The sequence below is a fragment of the Chelonia mydas genome, chromosome 4 (genome assembly GCF_015237465.2).
Source record: "Chelonia mydas isolate rCheMyd1 chromosome 4, rCheMyd1.pri.v2, whole genome shotgun sequence".
NCBI classification, from domain to species: domain Eukaryota; kingdom Metazoa; phylum Chordata; order Testudines; family Cheloniidae; genus Chelonia; species Chelonia mydas.
This window is the reverse complement of record NC_057852.1, coordinates 58,688,960-58,699,468: the sequence shown is the minus strand read 5'-3', so window position 1 is coordinate 58,699,468 and position 10,509 is coordinate 58,688,960. Positions and strand designations below refer to the sequence as shown.

At 43.4% G+C, this 10,509-nt stretch overlaps 1 protein-coding gene across 9 annotated transcripts in view; it reads left to right on the top strand.

Moving 5' to 3' along the window:
• Positions 1 to 8,656: 8,656 nt before the first annotated feature.
• Positions 8,657 to 10,509, top strand: part of LRBA (LPS responsive beige-like anchor protein) — a 549,006-nt gene continuing 547,153 nt past the window's right edge. For 4 of the 9 annotated variants that reach the window (XM_043545803.1, XM_037897377.2, XM_037897378.2 and 1 more), the window contains exons 1-2: positions 8,663 to 9,125; positions 9,470 to 9,915. In XM_043545803.1, coding sequence (XP_043401738.1) covers positions 9,706 to 9,915 — 210 coding nt within the window. In that variant the 5' untranslated portion in view covers positions 8,663 to 9,125; positions 9,470 to 9,705. The other 5 variants (XM_043545801.1, XM_043545802.1, XM_037897376.2 and 2 more) reach the window with 3 other exon arrangements.

The following is a 10,509-nucleotide window of genomic DNA, read 5'->3' as shown; positions in this document are numbered from 1 at the left end:
ATGAGGAATCATCAATGTGTGGTTGTATTTATTTATTTATTTATTTAACCATAATTGAACTCTAGTGTAGTGATGTGTAAAGTAAAATCTAATAAATTGGCGTACACAGTTCCTTTGAAAATGGAGGATCTGGGATATCTGTGGGTACCCAGTGATCAGGGCTGGATACCATCCAGGGACACTTTCAAGGGACCCAAGGGTTGGGATACATCTATTGTCAACTGGAGAGGCATAAGCCTCATTTCCATTCCACTTTCCTGATAGTAAGGAGAGGGCAAGGACATTGAAAACCCTGAGATGTGAAGCTAAGCCCCATACACAAGGGTTAGGAACTGGACTGAAAAGCCTTCCTGCTGGGAGGCAAGGCAGGAAACTGGGTGTGCTACCCACTAGGCCACCTGGCCCTCCGAGGACTCGATTATATCAACCTGCAGGGGCAAAGGCAAGGCTGGCATAACTGAGAAGAGAGTGCTTGAGTGCTGATAGGGTGGTTACGTTCGGAAGCTGACACAAGTTAGCTCGCACAGTCAAGACTCATGCTGTAAGCAGGAAGCAACAAAGTGACTCACAGCCCTGTGTGCCTTGAGAAGCGTCACAATCACTCACACCCATTTACTTAGGCTTTGCCCATGGAAAGAGCATATGATCTGTGGAGGATTATGAATATTTGTTTTCTCAACTCTGTTTGCAGAACAGCATTACTGTATGTACACTGCATTCAGTTTTCTCTAGCTCATCTTGCAGACTGAGTTAAAATGGAATATTGCACACTGGATAGTCAGAGATCAGTGAGGACTTGTGTGGTTCTGTTCCCAGAAGTAGCCACAGAAAGGATGACTGTTTGCTCATTGATTTTAATGGGAACTTCCCATGCTCACATACAAGGGGTTGAATTTTGTCTTGGTGCAATTTTAAGAATCTCAGAGACTAACACAGCTGCAAGTGGCAGCCAAAATCACTTTAGGGAGTGGTTGATGAGCTCCTCATGAACCAAAACACACATGTATTTACATCATTTACCACACTGCTTTTTTATTTGTATATTTCATTTGCAGTTCCTTTTCTGTTCAATAAGAGGAATTTTGGGTTGCAATATGGTCAATGTTACAGACAAAAATTGGGGTAATTTGTGAGATAGGCCTCAGTAGTGATACAAGAGGTCTCTCACAGAAAAGTCTTCAAGAATTCAATAGAGATTTAGAACCTTTCTACAGAATTTCTAGAGCAACCTATCAGGGCCACAGCTCTGAAGTAAACTTGATGTCCAGACATCTTCTCAGAGGCTGCTGAAGGGCTTGGACCATGGCAGTGGCTGCTTGTATATGAGCATCCACATCTTTCAAAAAATTTCCTCCACCAACACGGCCTATTGAGCTTCCAAAGTGTTTGACAGTTGCCACCTGCTTCATATCCCATCTGGACAGGTTAACACTGAACAGTTGTAATCTGGAGCCTGGAGGCTGCTTGATGGTGATGGTATGGGACTTCATTTTGTCTGTATTAGTAACCAGACCAATTGCACGCTGCTTCTTGCCTGACCAGACTGGCCATCCGCTGAAGCAATTCACCACACTGACCCAACACAACAATCCAGTCAATTGTCCTTGAAGCTAAAATGGCCAAAAGTTTGTGTCTACCACTGAGGTGAAAATGAACAATCAAACCAATGAAATGTCATTTATTTTAAGACCATGTCATTGCTCAGGTAAAACTCTCATTGGCCCCGTTGGAGTTTTGCCTGAGTCAGGACTTCAAGATTGGAAAGAGATTTGAACATTTGTTCCCCTGCTTCTCAGAAAAACAAAATAAAATCAGTCCCCTCTGACTGGAGGAAGTTATGAAACATATTTTGGGATTTTTTAAAAAATCTATGCATACAGACAGACCGCACCTACATTTCTGAAATGAGCATTCCTTTGGAAGACTTTGATGCTGTTATTCTGCTATGCTGCATTGTACACATATAGAGTAGTAAATACAACGTAATTTCAATTAATTTTGTTGTTTGTCATAATACACCAGGTTAACTTTATACCCTGTGAACTATAATTCAAAACACATTAGTCATGTTCAAAAATGTTTCCTCAAGAAAGCTGCTAATAATGTAATCTTATAATCGGTTTTGAAATATGGTTATGTCTTATCCAGACTGGGATTATAAACTGTATTAACACCATCTCGCAATAGCCGCTTATAATCATGGTTTTGGTTAATATGGTTGATTTTCCACTGTGGAGTCCACACCAGCAGATTTTTTTTTTGGACCAATATCACCCACTATTGCACTAGTGCTGGTGCAGCTCCTCTAATGCTACTATTGATGGTAGGACAAGTGCAGACCAGTAGTTTTTCCACCATGTTCACTAATGCTCTTTGGTCAGGCAAACTCCTACTGAAGTCAATGGTAGTTTTGCCTGTACAGAAAAGGCCTGAAACCTACAGTCTGTAAATAGATGCTCTCCTCCTGATCTGATCTCTAACATACCACATGATTTCTTAGTTTGCTTAGTTATTACAGTTTCCAATAACACTTAAACTGTGAGTACAATTTTTATTTATATAAATATACATATATACATACACATCCTAATAAGTGAGGGTCCAATCCTGTAATAACCTTCAGGTTGGAGGACTCCAGCGCAGTGCTCATCATGGGATCAGAGCTTAAAGCTTTACCTCCCCCGCAAAATACAAGTGTATCAGTTTAATCTATGATGATTTTACTGGCAGCTAACAGTAAGAAAAAACAAACCTGTGGAAAGAACAAACATCATCAATCTGCACACAGCTGCTCTTCTGACAAAAAAGAATTATTATTATTTATATTGTGGTAGTGCCTGGGGTCCTCAGTCAGGGTTCCCCTTGTGCTAGACATTACAAACACATAGCCAGAAGAAGAACCTACAATTTAAGTATAAGATGACGGACAACAGGTGGATACAAAAAGCAGATGGAATGAACATGGTAACAATGAGATGATTCTGAACTGTATAAGTGTGGTCACAGCACATCAGCTGCCTAATCACAGTCATGTTTTTTGTATGCATCACAGCAGAGAGGAGTGTAAAGAGGAAACATTACGAATACACTTAACTCGTGCCTGCTTATTAGGACTCTCCTCACCATACTTTATGGGAAACTGCATGGCAAATCCAAATAGGCAACTTTTATAAAAATAATAATGAAAAAATAACATGATCACTTGTCAAACTACTCCCGGCATGTTACCCCTATGGCTCAGACTGAACATATATTTCCAGACAGAGTCTGGGAACCACAATTTGCTTTTCCCTCAGCTTTATGAGAACTTCCTTTGCAAATGACAAATCAGTACGTACTACTTCCTAGCTCCATTCACTGCAACACCACCAGATTTCTCAAATATAATCTCTAAAAAGGCTTATAAAAAGTAAAACAACTTTTGCATACTTTATGCAGTATATTTTCTCCATTATTAAAAACATACATCCAAAAGAGAACCTGTGGTCCCAGCTGAACAGGGATGAACAAGAGCAAGAACAAGATGAGCATCATAAACAACTGTCTCATGATAAGAGAATATTGTGTGACTGTGAATGTAACAGTTTCATTATGATTAAGGGTTTATCCTGCTCCCACTGGAGCCCGCTGGAGTTCTGCGACTGTCATCAACCAGAGCAGGATTGAGCCCTAAAATCACTAAAGAAGATGGGGAAGAGGGGGGAGAGAAGGAGTTCCTAAATTTCATACATAAGTCCAATGGCACAACTTTCTCTTTTTTCAGTCCCAGTTTTGTTCCCTCCCCACCCTATTTTTGCTCCTGTCTGCACTCTGCACTTTTTACTAAGCAATTCTTTAGCTACATTAGCTTAATCAGCCTCAGTGCTAATGAGCAGGAATGGCTACCTCGCACACTTAATGTTAAAACATATAGATGCTACGTTACATGCTTTCTTGTAGGTATTTGATTACTGGAAAGGCAGCATTAGTAAGTCTAATGAAAACCTCCACAAACTGCAACACTCTTAAAGACATTTGATTGTAATTCTGATGAATGCAGATATACACTTTATGCACTATGAAAAAACAATAAAAACGACATATATAAGGAAAATTTGAAAGAAAAAGCATATTAAGATTATGGAAAGAAACTGAAGCACAATGTAGGTTAGGTAAATAAAGCAGAAACTGCTGCCAAACAGCTATATATGGAGATCACCTTAAAAAACTAAGCAAAGAAAATATTATTTCTCTAGTATTATTCCAAATGAGATCACAAGTATTAATAAGTAATCAGACATAACACTTACTAAGAGGTTATTATTAGTCCAAAGGATACATCTATCTCCATGCTGCTTGCTAGTAAGAACAAAATTAGAAATAACTCCTCCCAAGATTATTTCAGAAATAGCTCAGAGCTCTCGTACTTACCCACTCTTAGGTGGGGACAGCTGTTGGATAAAGCCAACATCATACTACTATATACATACTAATATCTTAAAGAAAGTTACTCCTAATACATGTTTTTCTGAATATTATGGAACATGTAGAAGTCCTTACTCCAGCCAACATAGCTAATTTTGTTTGCCATTTTCATTTATATTAAAGTTGGGTACATATTTATGCATATAACAACAAATAAAAATAATATAAAAATGCTTCCAAAATGTAATGAACTTCCCTCCTCCCAGCAGGTAGCCAGAATTGAACTCTGAAGCAGAAGAGAGGAAAAAAGATATTGTGACTGTGCAATATAAAATAAAGTTATCTGATTATAACTATTGTTATGAGTAAATAATAAATACACATGGATTGTCTTTACTCACTGGGGCTTGTGTACACGGAGCAGCAATGTGTACTACAGAGGTATGATTTCTGAAGTGATCTGATGTATTGTGCATTAATTGGTCCATATAGCCTCTGCTGGTGCACACTAAAGGTCCCTAGGGCAGGTTAATGTAATACACTAAGGAACCTTTAGGACACATCAGCAGAGTCTACACAAACCAACTAATGCGCAACTCATTAGTGTGCTTCAGAAATCACACCACTGTAGTGCACATTGCTGCTCCATGAAGAGAAGGCCTTGGATTGTTTTTGTTTTGCTTCAACATCTACACTGACAATTATATATTCAGCGGAGATTAAGCAAATCCAGAATCTGACAGCATTTAAAATTTTAAAACCTTCCTCTTCTTTTCACCATAAGAATGAAACACTGACACCTCTTCCTACCAAATAAACCACAAACTCTGAAACTAATCAACCAAAAACCAAAACAAAACAAAAAACAACAAACAAAACAGATTCAAAAACGAAATCCCTACTTGAAGCAGAGTTTTTAGCCCTAAAAAGGAGATATACTACTTTAAATCCACTAGGGCCTTTACTACTGCTATGAATTTTACATGAAACGTGCTCAGATACTATGGTAATGGGCAATGTTAAAACCCTAATACAGGTGCAATTACTTAGCATTTCTATTGACAGTTTATTATTTAGCACAATCATAAAGGAGGAGCAAATCTTCTCCACTCATTGCCTCAAAAATAAAAGAATCATATGAAGAAAAGATACAAGACTAACTTTCAGAAGGCTGAAACTGAGGTCCTCCTGACCAATCACATTTATTAAAGGTCCTATGTTGCTTTTTTCCAGTGGTAAGACTGATCAAATTCCACCTTGGATAATAGCATTTTGCAGAATAAATTCCTCTGTCACACCAACTTTATAAGGTTTTCTTCATTTGGTGTTCTAGACTGTTGTATAATGCTGCTATTATAATAGTTATGTCCCACCCCATAAATGGCTGCCTTTAAGTAGTGAGTGATGTCTTTATACCTTAGAAACCATGCTGTTATTGGCTGAATCCGACTCCCATCTGTAGCTGTACTACCCTCATCTCCCAGGGGGAATAGAAGCTGTAAAACTTACACCAGCATTAATTTTTGCAGCAGAAATTCACTGGCTGTTCTCCTGTTCTGCCCCATTCCTGTCTTGCTCTTTGCAACCCACAGAGTCACAACCCCATAGAATGCCCCTGGAAAGAAAGGGAAATTCTATGGGCTCCCAAAGAGAGAAAAGAGGCATGTAGGAGCTACTGCTCCACTATTTCTGCTTCACAGACAGGTTTCCACTGAGCTTTGCTCACCACCATCTGTGTAAATAGATTGAAGAGCACTAGGTTCTCTGTTTTTCAGGTTAAATCCCTCCCCCTTATTTCAAACTCCAAAATCCATATGACAACTGTGGGATTACACTGAAAAAGGGATTCTTAAAAATTGGCTGTGTGTTGGTGCCATTGCATCTCAGGCCAGTCAGAAGGACCGGGGTTCACATTTTTAATGCTAGCTGTCAGACAGATTGCACACCAAAAGGAGTTGCTTTGTTCCTGCCCCAATTGCTAGGGTTCAGTCCTAGTTCTTGTTTTGCCACTGACTTCAATGGGAGTAGAACAGAGGGACTGAGCAGCTCTCCTTCTTACATGTTGCATATAAATAATATTGCTTAAAAATCACTGTAATCCATAACCTGAACAAAGCAACATGGTGGAACATTCAAATGATTATGCAACCTCAACTTGAAGGCATTTGAAATGTAGCTTTTCAACCTCTATGTCAAATTATCCGATTTTACCTGACACATCCCAAAACTATTTTATAAAAATAACCCCTGAAGGAAAAAACAAAAACAAATGACTATTACATTATTTCATCTCATTTTTTACCTGAATTTAATAAATACACCTGATAAATCATACAATCTACAAATCATACAACCTATATTTGTATTCAGATTACCTGAGGAAGTGCTGCTACAGGAGACGTGGTGTCTTTCATTTCACACGTGACCAAACTAATGGTTGGGATGGGATAAGCAGCTCAGGCCCAGATCCTCAAAGATATGTAGACTCCTAACTTCCATTAATTTCAGTGGAAGTTAGGAGCATAAATACTTTTGAGGATCTGGACTTCAGTCTCTTTCCTGCCCCATATATGATGGAAGCACTGCTATTGGTAGAGCCCTGTGTTTTTCACAAATGTAAAACAACAGAGAATGAAAAAGAACATTAAAAAAAAAAGACATAAAATGAAAAATTCACCTCACAGTGATAGCTTCTATCCTGTGGGGCTAGGACTGACTCTCTCTCTCTCTGGGCATTGTAATCTCGTACACAGGGTGACAATGCTCCTAAGGTTGGGTCTGTTCCCACTGAAGTAGATGGGGTAGCCAGGCCAAATTTGAGTGCTGCAACCTGGCATATGGGGCTGCGGTGCCGTTCACTCAAATTTGGCCCAGCTGCCCCTCATTCCTGGTGAAGGAAAGGAGCCTGGGCCAAACCTGAACACCACTGTGACTCCATGGGCAAGGTCACAATACCTGGAGCTGGGTCTAGTTCCATGGAACAGGAGCTGCTCCTGAAGTGTGAGGTTGCTCTGTGACCCCTGTGCCCCTTAAAGCTCTCCTTTTGGAGGGCAGATTTAAACTGCAGCCACCATCAGAGGCCCAGGCATGTGTTCACTACACTGATTGCACTCAATCTTGTCTGATGTCAGAAACTAAACAGTTCCAGGCCTAGCTAGTATTTTGGATTCCCAGGTGAACTCCCATCCAGCTGCTGTAGACAGCCTTTCTGGGGCATGTGTTCAACCTGTGTATCCCCCGGTTGCCTTCACCATATCCTCTCCCCTGTCACTCTACTGCATTTGGGACTGCACTGACTTGCTGTGGCCCTCCTGCAGGAACAGTGGTTTCAGATGCTTTGTGTCACTGCCCTTCAGGCTGATTTTTAAAACATTAGAGGTCAGTATAATCCAGAGTTGAACTAAGCCATATACATATTTCTAAATGATATATGCTACTAAATTACATGATTGAGAGCTGAAATAATTAAAGACAATCTACATTTACTATGCTGCTCACTAGTAGCATTTCTCTCAGATTGGCCAGAGAATACAGACCAGTTGATTTCACTTTTCTTTCTAATCGGTTTCACACTTTGCACAGGGCAGGCAAATTATTTAGTTTTTTACTTCTTCAAAAGTGTTTCCATTAGAATTAAAGCAATCACGGAAACATCCCCGTGGCAGGGCTAAGGTTTTGCAAAAGTTTGTGTATCTGACATACACTTGGACCACAAGTAACCTGACCCATGGGTAGGCCCACAGCCTCTAAAGATTTCCCACACACTCAACATATGAATAACCCTATTGAAGCTAGGTGATTCTTTTCAGGATTGCAGCCTCAGTCCAGGCTGGGGAAAAGGAAGAGAGAGAAGGGAGCTGTGGATGAGGATTGGAAAGAAAAACAGCTGAGAGGAGGGGGAAATGAGCAGCACTCGCGAGCCAGGTTTCACACCTCTCCTGACTCACTGCATTTGCACACTGCACCCCTTCCCGCTGCTCATCGGGACACTGCAGCGGCCTGCTTTCCACAGGTGCGGGCACCTTCCGGTCCCGTGGGAGCAGTGCAGCTTCACCTCTGGAAATCAGGTCAATCAACACTGCGGGGTCCGTGGGAGCCTCACACGCGTCTGGGCGCTGGGCGACCAATAAACTAACACTGACAATGAGTCCCCCATGAGGGAGCTTCCCCGGCCGCTAATCCCGGGCCGGGGCGGGGAGCCGGGTTAGGTGGCTGCTGCGCAGCAGCTTCGCGGCCCGGCGACCGCCTCCCCCTGCAGCCAGAGCTCCTGGCCGGGCGGCGGGCCGCTGCGCGCGCCGCTCACCTGCGCACACCTGGGCTCACCTGGGCGTGCGCGGTCCCCGGCCCCCGTGCCCCGCTCTGCGCCCCGCCCGCCTGCCAGTTCCTAGCCGCGCAGGCGCACGGCTCCTCTCCCGGGACTCAGCGCTGTCATGGCGGCAGAGAGCGGCCGCGTTTGCAGCCGAGGCAGGAAGAGATGGGGCTAAGGGAGACCGCGGGGTGAGGCAGCGGCGGCTGAAACTTTCGGCTCCTTCCCGCTCCGGGAGCGGCGGGTGCTTCTGCGCCAGGGGGGCTAGCGGCGCAAGGGCTCGCGCGAGTGGGGGGTACCAGAGCAGCCCGCTCTCCCCGCCCCTCAGCCGGGCATTAAAGCGAGCCTCTGCTCCCCCCCCGCCACCCCCCGCGGCGCACGAGACGCGAGGAGGTGGAGGAAGGAGGAGGATTAGGTGAGCCTGAACTTCCTTCCTGAGCGGTTTGTGGCGGCACCTGTGCGTGCACGGGCGGGCGAAGGGGCAGCGGGCTCTGCACGCTCAGCGGCGGCGGAGGTCCGAGCCCGGGAGCGGGGGGCACGGCGGCAACAGAGCCGAGCACGGGGCGCGCCCCCTTGACTCCCCTTTAGAAACCCAGCGCTGTCTGTGGGGCAGATTCCACGGGGCGGGAGAGAGGCAGTTTGCTCCCCGGCTGCTACCGTCGCTGTTTTGTGGGGGCGGGGAGGAGGTGGGCCACTGGTAACTTGGGGGGTCGTCTGCCTGGCAGGGGCTTTCAAACGACTGGACGTGTTGCCTTTCAGGGCTTTACGTACCTGCCTCGGGGCAGTGGGGCAGCTGACCCAACCCTGCTGTTGAGGAAAAAGCCAAGATTGGGCGAGCGCTCTCCACACCCGCTGTACTTGGGGTTTTTCGCAAGTTGGACCTGAAGAGAGAGTGAGCAAGAGACCTCTTTCCCTGCCACTGAAATCGCTCCTCATTGGCTGTGGCGGCTGTGCCTCTGGCATCTCAGCTAGTGGTAACTTGAACTTAGCTAGCTATGGCTAGTGAAGACAAACAGGTTCTTCAGCCAACAGGTGATGGAGGAGGAGGGAAAGGAGGAGGTTCTGCTGCAGTGGGGAGTACGCTGCAGCCCTTGAACCCAGGAGTCCCTATCCGAGGCATCAGGATGAAATTTGCAGTGCTGACGGGACTGGTTGAAGTTGGCGAAGTATCCAACAGGGACATTGTAGAAACTGTATTTAACTTGGTAAGCAGATCATCTTTCTAACGCTCTTTCTGGAGGTGGAAGGGAAAGTAACAAAATACCCAGGCAGGAGAAGCAAGTAAAAACTCTGGGCACACTTGCATTATTTCTTTCTGACTCTCTTCTTTTCACTTATTTACATTCTTATGAAATACTTACTAACAGATTCTGGCTAGATTCTCTTTTTGCTGTTTACAGCTTTTGCTAATGTTAAAGGGAACATGTCTATGCATTATAAATTACGCTTTTAAAAAATTCTACACAGGTGTCAACTCATTTGCCTTGAGTTACCTGTAGCTTTTCCCAGTAGTAATAGAGAAACACATCAAAGTGTAATGTAGTATACATTGTTGTTCAACATGTTTGTTTTTAATTGAAAAAGACAATATGGCAAACCATATTAAGTCTTTTTAAAAACTTTTCCATGAAGGTGTAATGTTTATGGGCTTGCCTCTAAAGGCTGTGACTGGATAATTCTTTTTCTTTCCATTTATGTATGAAATTTTCATATTCTAAGGTGGTGGGGAAGCTATTTCATTTAACTATAGGTGTCAGTCACATTTACTTTGATTATTAGCAAAAGTTGTTGTTCAAGTG